The following is a 16,680-nucleotide window of genomic DNA, read 5'->3' as shown; positions in this document are numbered from 1 at the left end:
AGGTAACATGAAAATGCAAGGAATGAATCAACAAAAGTGTGGTTCACCTGATAAACACTTTAAAATATAATTTGGGATTAAGGAAAATAGCTAAGAGGGAACTATCTAGGACTGGGCCAAGATTTCAACCAGTTAGATACGCAAAGTACTTACTTTCTACACCAGATTGAGAAAGCAACTCAACTTAAATTATTCTCTGAACAACAACGATAATAGTTCCAGTAATGAAATTAGAATATCATAACAGAGGGGAAGGTATGACAGCAAAAATAAAGTACACAGCAACTCTCATCCATAGATCAGAAATGTAGCAAACTACTGAAATATTCCCAATGATATATGGTAGTGTAACAACAAAATTAGTGCAACTCTGTCATTGTCTTCTTTCTAATTCTATGAGCATTTGTGCCCAAATTAAGTGTTCAAAAATATTTTTTTAATTATAGGCTTAAGTAGACATTTGCATGATTTCACAACATAAAGAAATTACAATTTATTTAAAAAGTATCTTGATTTCCAAATATTTTTATAAATTTTATTTAGGTATTAAACCAGACAACCAGACTTGAACTTCAGCTTTTGGAACACTCTCTTTCAACAAACAAACTAGAAAGACAGATTTCAGATCAGACCAATGAGATAACTAAATTACAAGAAAAAAACAGGTAAGTTTGCTTATCAACCCAATAAAATGCTATTCCCTGAAGTGTCCTTCTGATGGTTTTAGAAACAAATGTACTCAAGCAGGAAAATAAGGCCTTGTACAGAAGCTCCCCACACCCAGCTATGCTCATTACAAAGGTCGTATATTATTAAAGGCCTAGAGAATCATGCAGGTTTATTCTTCTTGTGTTCTGTTTATATATAATTCTTCACTCTCTAAAGTTCTCATTTATATGAAGAACTTAAGGTTAGAACTGAAATACTTCTCAGCACTTCCGTTATAGCCAATTTATATTCTTCTTTAGACTTACCTAGATGAAGTTGCGGATTTTGTAACCTGACTCAAACTAACCCGGTGCAACCACATCTCTGAACTTTTATTTCCATATAGTACACACCTATCCTAATACACGATCAGGTCATTGCCACAATTTTTTTCTAACCTGGTGAGAAAAGGCAACTACTGCTCAAATTCAACGTTCCTTACTAGTCAATCTTTTGAAATTCAGACCGATATCCAGCTATTACTCCTACCAGTTTCTGTACTCAGCTGTTGTCCAAAGGCTCATACCTTTTTTCCAGCTAGTTTCATTTTCATATCACCAGGGGCTTATTTTACTTTTGGCAATAAATAGTTTACAGAGAAATCTAAAAGCAGCAATAACAGTAAGTTTTCTCCTTCAAAGCCGTGTTTTTCAATGAGAACCATATGTGCAAAGTGCTTTTTATTTTGAAAGAATTAGCTTAAAAACCCAGGAGACGTGTTTTGACATTTTTGTTCACTACTCTACTACATTTATATATGCTCCCTAAAGGTTTTATCTACCAGCTTAATAAAACAAGCATCCTTATCAAATGGAAAGCAAACTAAATACTGAATTTTAAAATGACACCTTTTTTTTTTTTTTTGTGTTGAACTCAGCAGACTTTAGACTACCCTTTTAAAACCCACATAAACACAAAAGCATTGTTTCTCACCTAACAAAAGACAATGTGACATTGAGCTAATCTGCTTGAAACATAATTATAAGTTTCAGGATTTTTTTTCAATAATGGCAATGGATTTTAGGTGAACTTCTCCCTTCTGGCCACGCATCTTTTAACCTCAGCTTTCTCAGAGTCTGCATCAGAACAACTACCAATGAAATAATGTTCCAGCCAGTACTCACACCAGCTCCAGAACTGGAGATGGGTAACACATCTTCAAGTAACTATTTGCACGGTTCCCTGTCTTAATGCTGTAACATGTATTAAAGTTAAGTATATATTTTATTATAATTTGAATATTATTTGAAGAGTTCATAGGTTCATCTTTGAATAAGTTTCATCTTTTAATAGGGTAAAACCATGAAATCTTTCACTGTATCTTTCCTCTCACAATGTTGAATTATCAAACACCAAATTGTTACCCTTTAAAAGCCTGCAATACAGACTATAGTAGATAATGTTGTTTATTGATGTACTACTATAATAAATTAAAGCATATATATCAAACTAAACTCAGCTTTCATTTAGCTTTCTACTGCATGCATGGCATCAGAGAATGAAGTTGAGTACTTATGAAGAAAGAAACTTCTGCAACAGGCTTGATTCTCTTTACATCAGCTCAAAATTGTTTCTGGGGAGCCTAATTGTAATCTTTTATTTAGCTTTCTAGAAAAAAGAGTTCTTGAGATGGAAGACAAGCACACACTTCAGCTGAAGTCAATAAAAGATGAAAAAGATCAGCTTCAAGTCCTAGTAGCCAGACAGAATTCTATTATAGAAGAACTAGAAAAACAGTTAGTTACAGCTACAGTGAACAACTCAGTTCTGCAAAAACAGCAACATGACCTGATGGAGACTGTTCATAACTTGCTTACTATGATATCTACACCAAACTGTAAGTAAAAGCAGACATGCTTATATCACTTGAGTGACATTCCCTAATTTGTGTACATTTATTACCTATAAAGTCTTAAAACCAGCTTCACCACACTTCTGCTTCTTAAAAAGTATAATTTTTTTTGCCTTAAATTCTGCATCTGAATAAATTAACAATTTTTTTTGGGGGGGGGGTAGACAACCACAAGATTTGTGTGGTTTCTTTTCAACATCTTGTTCATCTTCTGTGGTTTATATTGGTTTGCCTGCCCACTTCTCGAGCGGTTCAACAAAATACAGAGATGCCAAGTATCATTCATCTCACATGGCATTCATTCGTCTGGCAGTATACGCTCCCTTGACCATATATCTTGGTTAGATTGCGTGATGTAGGCCTGTAGTTTTTCTTCCTGGCTCACAAAGTTTGCTTCTGCCACCTCTCATTGCTCTGTGCACACAGAGTTGATCAAAGAAAGGACAAATTATAGTGGCTATTAAAGGCAAAGGAATCAGCACTGGCCCAATTTTTAGCACCTATGTATGCCCCAAACAACAGAACGCACCAGCCCAGGGCAGCAGGTACTCCCCAAAGTCCTCCAGTCTTTCACTGAAGCTTTCCTGTTCATCCTAAAAATCCCTCAGCCTGGCAAATTTTATAGGCAATAATCTCACCCCGAAATGCCTGACAGCCCTGCAACAAATCGTAGCCACCGAGCATAGCTTCCAAATTTATGCAGATTCACAGGCTCCATAAAAAACCCACACAAACCATAAACTGAAAGTTATGGCTAAATGGGATTGAAACAAATGAACGAATTCTTTACCTTGAATTTTATGTTTGATACGGAACTTTGACAAATTAAGAAGATACAGCTGTTGTATATAAAAAAGTAAAGAATCTGGAATGTTTGCCTGTAAAGTTCCCAGGGTGGAAAATACACAAGAATGTAGAATCTCTGAAAAAAATATTTAAAATTAAATACTAGGAAGATTTTAAAATAGCTGTCATTGCAACTTAAAAGACAGTATAGACAGACTATGCTACGTTACTATAAGTTGGATCACAAAAAAGGAAAAGGACGTTCAGAAGTCCTCGCTTTCAGTAGTGCCCTAAATGATATGATGTTTTAGGTTTTTCTAAACAAAGTAAATCCCAAGTTTTTTGTCTTAATAACTGACACTATCCCCTTAAATACCATTACCAAGGCTGTACATGTTCCTACTGATGTTATCTGCTATGCTAGTGCACAAATAAGTAAACAAGTCAAAGTCATGTTGGCTACAACACTGTTAAACCCAGAGTGGAAAAAATAATGAATGTTTGCCAAAAAGACAAAATTAGCAGGGAAAGCTTCTAAGACAGTATACAAACAATAGAGTGTGGAAAAGCAATTAAAACTGAACGTGTTATTTTTATATTTAAGGCAAAGCATGTAAACAGGTAAATAATGAATAAGCAAGCTAAAAAGAACATAATAAACAACTGTAATATAAGCATGTCTTTATATGGCACCTAAAACTTTGTACTAACTGGCTGTGCTTGTTAGATTAAATTAAAAGGGAAAATACACAGAACCAATTCCAAAAGGGTCAAATATGAAATATCAGTCCACAGGCGAAATGCCAGGAAATTCCAACCTCCATAGTTAACAAAGAACTGAACGAAAAGATGAGCCTTAGATTGTTCTGTAAAATAAGAAGGCTTAGCCATATTAAAATGTATTTTTTACACAAATGAATTCCAGAAGGGATGTCTCCTCAGTGGGTTGGGCTGAGCTTGGTACATACAAAGTTGTTTCTGCTCAGTATAGGGGCAAAAAAACTAGCTAAAACTTTGTAAGAGTAGTTATTCCAGTCAGCTGTATTATAAAAGACTTCATAACACTTAACATTAGATATCACAACTCCTACGTTAGATTTCACAATATTAGAGTGCTGGCCAAAGGTCATTATTAATGTAATAGGTTGACTAGTTAGATATGTTTGTAATAGTAGTTAATGCATGCAGAGATTGTAATGGATGTAGGAGTCAAGCAAAGGCAATGAATGGAAGCAGAAACTGTTCAACTGCATGAGATGCTACGTCCTAAGTTGTCTTATTCCACATAGTAGTGTCAGCACTTTTCAACCTATCAAGCAACCATGCCCGTATCAGAATAACGTCTCTAAATAATATAAAGTGACAACACATATAATTAATACCTTGATCTGTCATTTCTTTCAGGACCAGGCATATTTTTCGGAACTGCAAAGCTTTAAGCTGATTACATCATTAATTGCTTCTTATTAACTTTTATTCATCTCCTCTTAATGCCTTCAATTTCTATTGTATTTTTAACAGCGAAGAACAACTTCATAGCTAAAGAGGAGCAAATCAGCTTCAAAGACTGTGCTGAAGCTTTCAAATCTGGACTGACAACAAGTGGAATCTACACTTTAACAGTTCCAAACACTGTACAAGAAAAGAAGGTAGTGTGGCTATAAAGTGCTACCTAGGCATACTGTGTGTTAAAAAGTTATTTGATCTGGTAAATATGCTATTTTAAAGGCTAGTTAAGAGTGAAGTTTATTACTTAACATGTTTTTTTATGAGCGTTTCATCACTTACAGATCTGAGTGTCTCACAGGAAGAAGAAAGTCCTTCAGGTGAAATCTTGGCTCAGTTGAAATGAATAAGTGGTTTGTTGTTCACTTCAGCATGCCAGAATCTCATTCTTTGTTTCCACATAATTAATGCAATTAAAGCAATATAGTACTGTAATTTCTTTATAAAATCTCTAACTCCAATACAATTGCTCTGCATGATCAGCAATCTCCTGCCTCCTCTAAGTTCTTAGTTGCTTCATATACCCAAGTCCCCTCAGGTGGCAAAAGGAGGTAAAATCAGGGGCATGGAAGAGTACTCATGGCTGCATAATCATGTAAGCAATCTACTACTGCTGGACTCATGTATGGGTTCCAGTTCTTTGTTATGCAGTTTTAAGGGCATTTGTGTAACAATTAGATTAGCAATTAGATCAGCACAACTGACACTGGGTAACAGAGAGGACTTTCCAGGAAAATACTGCTCTGATTTAAATAAAAGATGAGAGTTTGCAGTGGTTTCACTAGATCAGTTTAAATTCCTCTGTGGACCTTTTTTTCCCCCTGTGTGTTTAACTGAAATGAACTTCAATGTCCACTTAAGTTAAAGCAATACATCATACCTCTATAGAAGAGACCTTCAGCTAAAAATGGCACTCAGTGGATGAAACACTGGATGCCTGACAGATGCTCCGTCTACTGCAGTAAATAAAATGATAGAGCTTCAGATAGTATAATTCAGTTGAAACAATCAATAAAATCTGAAAGGGAGAAAAGTCCCAGGCAGATTGTGAGGATAAAAAACCAAAACTGCACTGAGCATTCTGAGGAGTGGGGCTCAAATGATGAACGTTTGTTTCCAACTTTTCAGACACAGCAGGCTGAGGAGGCTAAGGGACATTTGTACATAGCAAAAATGCTTAATATATTTCTTAGACAAACATTAAACAATTTTCTAATGTTGTTATTGAATTATTTCATATAGTAGATGCTTCCTTGGAAAAAATGAAGTATTTTATGGAATTCCTAAGGCTCTAGTTTATTATATCAGAAATACTTAGGGGAAAAAAAACTAACAGAAAATGTACAAAAGCAGAGAAAAATGAGGCCCCATCTGGAAAAGCAATTGGTAAAACTCTGACAGAGAAAGCAAGTCTTGATAGTGAAGGTTTAGAAATTAAGTTCAGCAGTGACTAGTCTTTGAAGTGCCAGAACTTCATCTAGCCCAAGCTAGACTTTGTGATCTTTACTGTTACAAAGCTCTCAACTAAAGGTAATAAGCAATTTGTTTGGTAAGTTCTATAAAATACAATACATAAATCCTGCAATTTTTTCAGATGATATCTAGAGAAATGATGATATCTGCAGTCTGTCTCTCTTGAGAAAAATAAAAAGAAAAGAGGCTGGTTTTCCTTTGGAATACTCTAGTCTATAGTCAATACATCTGTTTCACAAGAAAATTAGTTACATAAGATGCAATAAAGTGCTTTATTACACATGAAGCAGAATGGTATTTAAATAGCATCGATATCTACATTCACAATTTTAAATGCTAAAAGAAATGCAAGCTACTGCAGCTCTAAAGTAAGAGATTGCAGCAGTCTTTGTTAGACAACTCAGGAACGGTTACATTCCTTGAATGTCTTAATATTACTTGTTGCAAGCTTTTACCTTTGGTTTCAGTTTTACTATCAAATATAATATACAGAGCATACATATTTTCTAAAAGCAGGCACAAGTGCGTGCTATATTACAGAATGAAAATTTCTGTCATAAACTTTAGCACTGCATTTTCAAAGCCATAAATGTTTAGGCAATTTATATGATCTGAGAAGCCAGAGTAACACACATTTCTACGAAACTAAAACCTACTAAAATATTCTATCACTGAAACAAAAGTACAGTCACAAATTTCCTAGACTATAAAATATGAAATGCTTTACATTTGAACATGGAGGCTTAAATCACTTAACAAAAATACCCATTTTGGTAATTGACTAGGTTAAAAAAAGTAGTTAAAATGTAATAATTTAATTAAATCAGTAATTCTTTTAATAATATTAAAGAATTTCAATCTTATTCTGCCCACTTCAGATAGAATGAAAAAGACACTTAAAAAGACAGTGAAGGTTTTACTTACTATATGACATGAAAAATAAGAGACTAAAAAGTTTTAATCTGATGCAGATTTTTTATACAAATACAAATGCATAAGAGGAGTTGTCAGGAGAAGTGAAGGTTTAGGGATAATCAACACCTTACAACGTTTTCAACTGTTTATGATGTGGATGGCCACACGGACCAGGAAACAGAATGACCTTTTTTATTTGCCAAAAGTGCTGCGCTGCTGTTTATGTTTTTGTCTTTTCCTGTTGTAACACCTTCTGACCTCCCAACAGGCTTATAAACAACTTCTGTGTAATCTGTAACTGATCCCACTTTACTAATTTGTCTCCCATCATAATCCAAAGCTAAAGAATTACATACGAGAGCTGAGTGGAAAACAATTATTTCATTCCATTAATATTTTCAAGCTTTCAAGCTTTCCTGTTCTGCACTAGGACAAAAGCTAAGTCCTTTTAAAAACACTGAGGAAAAACAGCAAAAGACTGCTGACACAAGGAAAAATGGCAGAGGCAAACCCATGACAAGTCGATAGCTTCATGTTTACAGCAGTCACCTGAACCAATTAACCTCTCCTGGTCTTAGCCAGGCAGAAGAGTTGAGTCTGGATGAGCCTAATATATTAGCTCAGCCGTTAATCACAACTATTGCCAATGAATCACCCCGAATCTTAAAACAGTGGCTGAAGCAGTGGCTAAGCTCTTCCCCATTTTCACCCCTGTTGAGCTGAATTTTTGTCCCAGAACCGACACACATTCCAAGCCAAGGCCTTTTTAACCAAAACTTTCTTGCAGAAAGCGATTTGGGCAAATTTGAATTTACCAAGAAAATGGTTTGGCATAACTTTCCTAAAAAGTGATCATCCAGACAACTAGCTAGTCATTTCAAAAGCAGCCCATGCCATGGACCTTACATTTAAAATACACCTACACAAATTGTTTCCAACCCCAAACATTAAAAAGGAGCATATCCATAGCTTCATAGCTTCTCCGATACAGTACGAGGTCAGATTTTTTTTTTTTTTTGTGAATTTTACATTGTCTGTCTTTTTCAGACAATGTCTTTTCTTTTGGTATTAGGTTAAATTACATTATAAACCACACGTGTAGTTATTTTTTCCGGAAAAAGGAAATTAAGACCGCAATTCTTATCTAGTCACATCTCTAGGAGCTAGAGGTAGCAGAATACAAAATCATTGAGCATCATGACTCAAAAGTGCTCAGACGACAGCCAGAAGTGATGCAAAGGGACACTGCACTGATGTGGCAACTGCACTTGCTTTTGTATAAGAACTGTAGTGGATCTTCATTCAGAAAGTAGGTCTGAAAACACTTATGCCCCAAATATCCAAGAAAAAAGAAGAAAAATTACTTGCTCTGAAAGTCAACTTCCTAGACAGTGAAGACGTCAAATTGACTGCTCACAGCTTACGTGCCTATCATCTTTGGAAAGGGGGCTACTTCTGGTTACACGTACATTACAGCATTTTCAAAACTACAGCACTGATCTTTAGCTGAAGGTGAAAAACATAAACAGCTGACCTTGGCTCTCACAGTGCTGCAGCTGCTAGAACTGTAAGTACTGAAGCAGTTCACAAGATGAATCAAATATTCCCCCTGCCAATTTGTGGTAATTTAAGAGGCTAATCTCTTTATTCTTTTTGGCATCTGTTTGAAGACTCCTGCTGCCTGCCTAATCTTGGTATCTATTTTTATTAGTTTTATGAAATGTTACATTTCTTCCTTTTGAATATAAAACCTAGGCTAGGCTGAAAGGTCAGAAGAGTTCTGTTCTAGTAATGAGTGTTAGAGAAGGCCTTACATGCATATCATTTTACTGGAGAATGATGATTTTTTTTTTTAAAAAAAGAAGTTATAGTCCAAATAAATGCTTCCTCTCCCCTCATCTTTCACATACATCATAAAGAAATTGTTCCCTCTGCAGACTGACACAGCAATTTATTGTGTTTATTTTAAACTAAGCAAATCTTTTCCTTAATCTTCATTTTACTGAATAGCCCATCTCCCTCCTTAAAATTACTGATAAATATACATCATTCACTTAAGTATTTTTAGTAAAGAGTAATAAAAATAGATCAACTTATTTCATTAATTTTCTTTCTGTAATCTTTACTGCCATTTTTCTTCATTGACTTTATTTTTTCCCAAATGAAAAATCAAGTGTGTATGTAAATTTAAAGTTCCTAGTTTTACAGTAAGTAGTCAGAGAATTGATTTCTAGGGAAATGATCTGGAAAGCAAAGAATGATTTCATAAGCAAAGCTGCATGTGTGAGGGCTTGAAAGATGGGTTCTGAATTGCCAGTCAAGCCTGAAAGCAAAACATTTTGCTGTATGATGCTTACCTAATAGGTGCTAAAAAGAATTTTCACTTCTTAGCTAGTTCAGGGGAGCAAGTGTGCAACCACGAAGTACAGCATTTAGAAACCATACACTGAAATCTCAAACAGCAATAATCTCATCTTTTAAAACAGTTACTAAGACACTAGAAGGAGATGATGTAACCAGTACATTCCCGTTGCCTGTGCCACACTTTCCACCCAAGAAAGAAAAGGATTTCCCTTCCTAAGGCCATAAAAGTGGCATCTTTTAAAAGTACTTACAGATGGCTGACATGAAATTTTTGGTGTGGAAAAATTATACTCCCAAATTCACATAAACTTTATAAAATCATTACTGGTAAGAAAAATCTACGCGAGATTTTTATAGACTTCTATTCTTCAATTTCTTATTATGTGTTTCAGTTCCTACTAAATTGCTTCTCCCTTCGGGAACAAATTTGCAGTACCCCAGCATTTATCCCAAAGGTCTATAGTGTCTATAAAAGCTAGTTGTCTTACCATTCACATACAAAATGGATACTGGCTGTAACAGGAACATTTTATGTAAGACATTCACAGTCATTCACTGTTTGAGAATATTTTCATCTCATTAGAACTAATTAAAGTGCTATTTTAAAGCATTTATATCTTCAAAGTAATAATTCCAGCTGAATTGATATTTAGATGATAGGCATCAAGGAAATTGAATGTAACATTCAAAACCATCAACTAACGTCTACAATAGCAATATCAGACTGGACCAGTGGCCCATGTAAATTAATATCTGGCCTCCCTCTGTAAGTGGTTAAAAACTACGTGTTTCAGAGAAGGGTGAAACACTTCTATTCTCAGTCTGGCTGCTTATACTGTCCTTTCAGGGGGTGAAGCTTCAGAGTCAACAACTTTCTCTACAGCCAATGATATTTGACCACTGTTAAATCAGCATTTTAACTTGTAGCGATGCTTAATAAAAAGTATCTGCATCTGCTTTAGCCCATCCCTAGTACCCCTCTTCATAGCCTCCTGTGGAAATTAATTTTCTCATAGGCATTAAACATCCCATGAATTAGCTTTCTAAAACAGATTGATCATCTTTTACAATACCCTATCTTCAACCTTTCCTTTTCAAGGCAATTTTTATTTTTACTAAATTTAATTTATATGCTATTACCAAATCTTTATCAGTCATTAAATACAGAGGTTAGTAAAATCAAACAAAAAACAGGCTATGAGGTGCAAGGAATTGCATACATCAGTACAAATTAAAGTTGCTTTCAATTAAATTCCATTCACATGACATACTTTAACAAGTAATCCCTAATCCAACTCTTTTCTTTCTTTTTTTATCTTTCCTAAAAATCTCCAGTTGAATGTCTCAGGATTCTCTGATGTTGAACAGACAGTCTAGATACAACCTCAAAATACAGTATCTGCTTCAGATTTCCAATGTGTTACAGCCTACTGAAACACTAATATGTTTATTATTTGCAGCTCTAAGGGCTTTCTTTCCTTTCAAAAGTCTTTAAACAGTATATATGCCACTGCTTGCACTGTAAATACCCTGTTTGATGCATGTAAATATATGTGTGTGTATAACATATGTACCATACACATACACAGAAATACATGCAAACCCTAAAAGAGCCAGCTATATTGAAAATTTAGTAAGGAGCATGCTCTTCTTCCTAAGAAGATGCACAAAACACTGCCACAGGACAGAAGGAAACTCTGGCTTCTCTGAAGTCCCACTTTTTTAGTGAGTTTCCAGGATGTCTAACAGTTCGAAGAACTCAAAACTGCTGTCTGCTAACACTGCTGAGACAGTCTCCTGTAGAAGAGGATGAAAAAGACATACAGGTTCAGTGTCATTCAGTCATGATTTGGGGCATTTATAGGCATATTGTGACAAGCAGCAGTAGTAAGTTAGGTAAGAAGGAATATCACTGAGAGATTTTTTTAAACAAAGAAGGAAACATCAAAATTCATAAGAAAACACTCCAGTCTAGGTGGTTTCTTTTAATCAATCTGCACAGATGAAATATCCTATCAAAGTGTAAGAAGCCAAATCTTGGCCTCACTACTGAAAGGGAAGATGCAACTTCACTTATTTGATGGAAGATCTAGAATACAGGTTAGAAGTTAACATAGTTTAATCCTCAAACTATAATTTAATAACTTTTCAAAGATGTGAAATAATTCTGAAGAGGATATAGAACTTCAGTATCTTGGCAGAAAGTGGTAAAAAAATTAAATATTAAACTTCCAAATGAGAGACCCTAAAGCATTAACTGTGAACTCTCCAGACAGGAATACTTGTACAAGAAATTTAAGATTTTTCTTAAAATTAATATCAGTACTAACATGCAATTTAAACAGATACTGATTTCAGTTTGACTTTCATTACACTATTTCACACCAGCTTAACTCCACTGACTTCACACTTTTAAATTCTGCTAGTTACAGAAAAGCAGAATTAGATGCAACAATTTAAAATCCTTTCTCAAGAAAAATGGTCCTAAATATTCACATATTCACAAGACTTTCTTGTTAATTTATCACCTATTTCTCCCAAACATCACTCAAAAATTCCATCTAAATTTTCAAAAGGTTTTTTTTCCATCAGTATCTCCCCAGTGTATTGGCACCTTCAGTAATACCTTTTATCTCTGCCACTACAGTGAACATACACCAGAATTCTATTTAAATCAGTCACTTTCTATTTTAATGTAGAAGGAGATTGACTGAACAAGTCACCTATAAATTTGAATTTTACTGTGCCAGGGGTGCCTTTATTGGGTATTCTAAAACTCTGTTCAGTGAACTGCCTATTACGTGTTAATCCTTTCGAATGTTTAGCAATAACTTCGTAAAATCAAAGACGATTTATGAATATATGGAAACATCTGATAGTTGTTACTTTTTTGTTCTAGAATATAATATATTCATCGCAGTTTGTATAATAACATGTCTTCAAGATTTAACATTCAGATAATAATTAATTGTTCTACACTTAGATTTAACTTTGGGGTCAGAACATCTGCAAAGGCGTTGAACAATGACAGTGGAAATAAAAACATATTTCAGTTTGCTCACTGCCTGAATTTAACAGTATGTATACTCTGACAAGCCATGGGAAATTTGAATGGGTTTCTCACAAAAAAGATGGAGAAGTGAAAACAACTTTTAGGGGAAATATTTCATCGGGAAACTCACAAAAATATCAGTGCTAGAGGGAAGTACAGAATCAGAATCTACATTCATTTTTTTCTCCCTTTAACACCAGCTATCAGCTATTTTCAAGGTGTCATTTGTGTTCTGTTAAGCCTGATATCCACTGAGGAATCCCATTTCTTTGTGGACAACCACAACGGATTTGCATGAAAGTTATGAAACCCAGCATTTTTAGGTTAATGCACATTTTGCATTTGGACACTTTAAAACTTGCCACTATATAGAATTATGCGAAGTACATGCTTTGTGTTTTTGTTTTCCCATGACTGCATGGGCTTACGCTGTTACACGCTTCCTCTGGTAGGCCTACTGTGACATGGAAACTGGTGGAGGAGGTTGGACAGTTATTCAGAGACGTGAAGATGGCAGTGTGGACTTCCACCGGACATGGAGAGAGTACAAGATGGTAAACGATGTTTTCTGAAACCTTAATATTGGTTATTATTCTCTGAAATCTCATATAATAAAGTTACACTGATAGCATCCTTAGAATGTAAGCAGGTTTAAAAAGTTGTCTTTGTCCTTAGATGTTCATTTAGAAAATGTCACAGCAGTACAAGTTGTTTGCCTAAGCAGACTTGCAAGTGTGATGTTTGTTTTTAAAGAGAAACCTCACTTTCCTTTAATCAACTGTTCCATGATATGTACACATTTTTTGAGTTATTTATATTTGTGTTTCTAGTGGCAACAGTAGAAACTGCTCCAAATCTACTAAGTAATATTGATTCACAATTTCAAATTCCTCAGTTTGTCTTTGCTGAAATTAACTTTTTGAAATATTACAGATCTATAACCCTCACAGACACAGTAAAATTCTTAGTTGACAGAATGAAAACTATTAAACCTAAAAACTGATAAAGCGATCATTTCAAACTCAGAAAAAAACCAAAACAAAGCTATTTAAATATACAACTTGAATTACAGGGATTTGGTGATCCTGCTGGGGAGTACTGGCTGGGAAATGAGTTTGTCTCTCAACTGACTAATCAGAAGCGTTACGTTCTTAAGATACAACTGAAAGACTGGGAAGGAAATGAAGCATATTCATTGTATGACCACTTCTCTCTAGCAAGTGAAGAACTAAAATACAGGTAAGCGGAAAAATCAGATCTGAATAAAAAAGATCTGATAATAATCAGTCTAGACTGTGTAGATTCATGACCTTATTTCATAAAAATTATGACTATTTTTCAATTCACTCAGAAAATAATATTTCCTCCATTTTTCACCTCTTGCCTAAAACAATAATTTTTTTTCCAATGGAGAGAATGTGTATTTTACTAGTGCACACTGGGTGAATGTAACACACAAGATGCACAAAGGTGAAGAGATGGTATGGTATAAGATAGGATATATGTGCCAATATAGCAGATGTCAACGCACAGTCTTCAGGGCAATAGGAACCTCTCTGCAGTTGCTATCAAATCCCGATTTCCCACAATAAATACATTTCTGGAAAGTGGATGACTAAGATGAATAATACTGCAAGGAGATTTTCCACTTAAGCCAGTGGCTAATAGGAGCTGGGTCTGTTGTCATGAAGAGTACACTGAGGCAATGCTACCTTCTCCTTCCGTGACCCACTGGCTTGGACTCTCAAAGAATAACTCTCCTACCTGTGAAAATGAAGCTAATAGCAAATGTCCAGTCTCACCCCCCAACAAACATGTCAATTTGAACACCAGAATTTAATGAACCTATTACTTAAGCGCCCATCATTCCGTAAAATGTAAAGCTTCACAATTTCTTCTTACATATTTGGTTAAAATAGGAAATAATATACATTTTAAATAAATATTTTGTATATAAATAAATATTATCATAGTATTATACATTTGAAATAGTATCGGCCACAGCTGAAATATATGGGGAGTTCATACTTCATTGTCCAGGCTCTCTGTAAATTCAGTAGATATTGTTCAATTGGTTATAGAAGAAACTAGAGTCTCTACAGTATAACAGATGCTTTCCTACTACATGGTCCATGAAATGTTTCTTCATAAGAATCTTACAGATTCAGGGATCTTTAGGTGACTGGACGGAAAAATTGTCTAAATTAAAATGAATTCCTCTAAGATTTCTAGCACTATTTGTTGTAAACAAAGTCAATCTGACACCTGAGAGAACTGATGCTGTTATTTCAACTCAAATCTTATATGCAAAGCAATCCAAAACTATCAGCATCTCCCCTCCTCACCCCCGGCCCCAAACGTTAGATCTTAATGCCTTTGTAGTATACAGTTGTCTCAATTCCAAAGCAAATATTTTTTCATCTGGAAACAGTCAGAATCTACAGCAGAGATTTTTTTTAAAGTAATGCTTTAAAATACTTATAAAGGCAACCTTTGCAAAATGGGTCATTACCCTTGTCCATTTACAATATTAAAAAATAATTACTGAAAACTAAGATGGTTGTCTGTAAATAGATACTTTATTTTAATATGCAACCAAACATGGAATGCATCATAAAAAGCAGTGGTTTAAAGAATATATTTAACATTATGAAGAGAATAAACCTAAGAAAGTATTCAATTAAGAGCATCTTCCGTTACATTAAAAACATTAATACATTCTGAATGCTGGAAAGATTATGAGTTGAGCCATAAAACTGAAATTTCACAGATTTATAGAAAAATTGAGATCAGAATGCACTTAGTTTGAGTCAAACTTCCTGATCTCAAAGCTGTAAGGTCAGACCAGGCTGCTGAGGGCTTCATCCACTTGGGTCTTGATAACTTCCAAAGGTGGAGATTGCGCAACCTATTCCACTGCTTGTCTGTCCTCATGGTGAAAAATGTTTTCCTGATATCCAGTCAGAGCCCCTCATTTCAATTTACATCCACTGCCTCTCATCTTCCGTTATACTAAGCTGTACTTTTAAAAATGGAATAATAATAATAATAATAAATGAATAATACTCTGCTTACATTAGACTTCAGATGGTATTTGAAAATCAAGCCTAGGCTCAGACATTATACTTGGTACCTTTAATACCATTTATGTTAGAAACTGGCTTACAGAATTTTGAACTCAGCTTAAGAAAAACCAGAATATTTAACTTTGAGATTTTTGAGAAAATCTGTAATGAGCTGATCTTTTGAAACCTAAATGAAAAAAAATTCATTCATTCTTAATATCTTCAAATAGGGAATATAAAATGGCTTAAAATAATCTGTTAAACTACCAAAGACAACTTCTATCATAAGCAGAGAATTACATGCAAGATGAAGACTGATCCAGGGACAAGTTAATTCTCCTCACAGAGTCAGATCTCCTCCTTAAGCAAATAGAATACCTCTGAGAAGGACGAGCTATTTGATACAGAAATGCAATCACCAAAGAGATACTGTGGGAGCAGAGGGTTCAAGTCCTTCCAATTCAAGGTAACACAGTAATAGCTGTGTAATCGCCTCCCTAGTTCGGTGCTCTGTGTCTCTCCCCACTGAGACTGCATCTGCACCTGTGTAAGCAGAACCAAACGGCAGCAGCCTCACTGAAAGCTTTCCTTACCAGGGAACGGAAGCAAACTTAAATACCTGTGATGACGTAACATTAATAAATCTATGAAGGATGTGAAAAGGAAGAGTAATTAGGAAAGTAGAAAGGGAAATATTGAGGAACTCCTAAAATATCAGTTACTAGTGGGAATTAGTAATCCAGGTAATGCTATTATCTCTCATAGATGCAAAGTTGTAATGCTACATTGCCATGTTTTGCTAACAGCAAAATAGGAATCAAAAAAGTTTTGGTTTAAACTTTTGAACTTGATTAAAAAAATAATTGCACACACTGTACTTACAGTATTAAGAAATGCATGATCTGTATGAAAAAATCCAGGAGTTCTTATCTACCTGCTCTCATTTTCTTCTTATATGA

General features: G+C 34.8%; 1 protein-coding gene across 2 annotated transcripts in view; it reads left to right on the top strand.

Moving 5' to 3' along the window:
* Nucleotides 1-16,680, top strand: part of ANGPT2 (angiopoietin 2) — a 43,330-nt gene that overhangs the window by 24,149 nt on the left and 2,501 nt on the right. Inside the window, exons 3-8 of one of the 2 annotated variants that reach the window (XM_010561071.1) lie at nucleotides 544-665; nucleotides 2,313-2,545; nucleotides 3,103-3,105; nucleotides 4,868-4,995; nucleotides 13,109-13,210; nucleotides 13,729-13,895. In XM_010561071.1, the coding sequence (XP_010559373.1) occupies nucleotides 544-665; nucleotides 2,313-2,545; nucleotides 3,103-3,105; nucleotides 4,868-4,995; nucleotides 13,109-13,210; nucleotides 13,729-13,895 (755 nt within the window). The remainder of the gene's footprint in view (nucleotides 1-543; nucleotides 666-2,312; nucleotides 2,546-3,102; nucleotides 3,106-4,867; nucleotides 4,996-13,108; nucleotides 13,211-13,728; nucleotides 13,896-16,680) is intronic. The other variant, XM_010561070.1, reaches the window with a different exon arrangement.

This window comes from Haliaeetus leucocephalus, unplaced genomic scaffold (assembly GCF_000737465.1).
Source record: "Haliaeetus leucocephalus isolate CR32 unplaced genomic scaffold, Haliaeetus_leucocephalus-4.0 Scaffold141, whole genome shotgun sequence".
Classification (NCBI taxonomy): domain Eukaryota; kingdom Metazoa; phylum Chordata; class Aves; order Accipitriformes; family Accipitridae; genus Haliaeetus; species Haliaeetus leucocephalus.
This window is presented reverse-complemented; position numbering and strand designations above follow the sequence as displayed.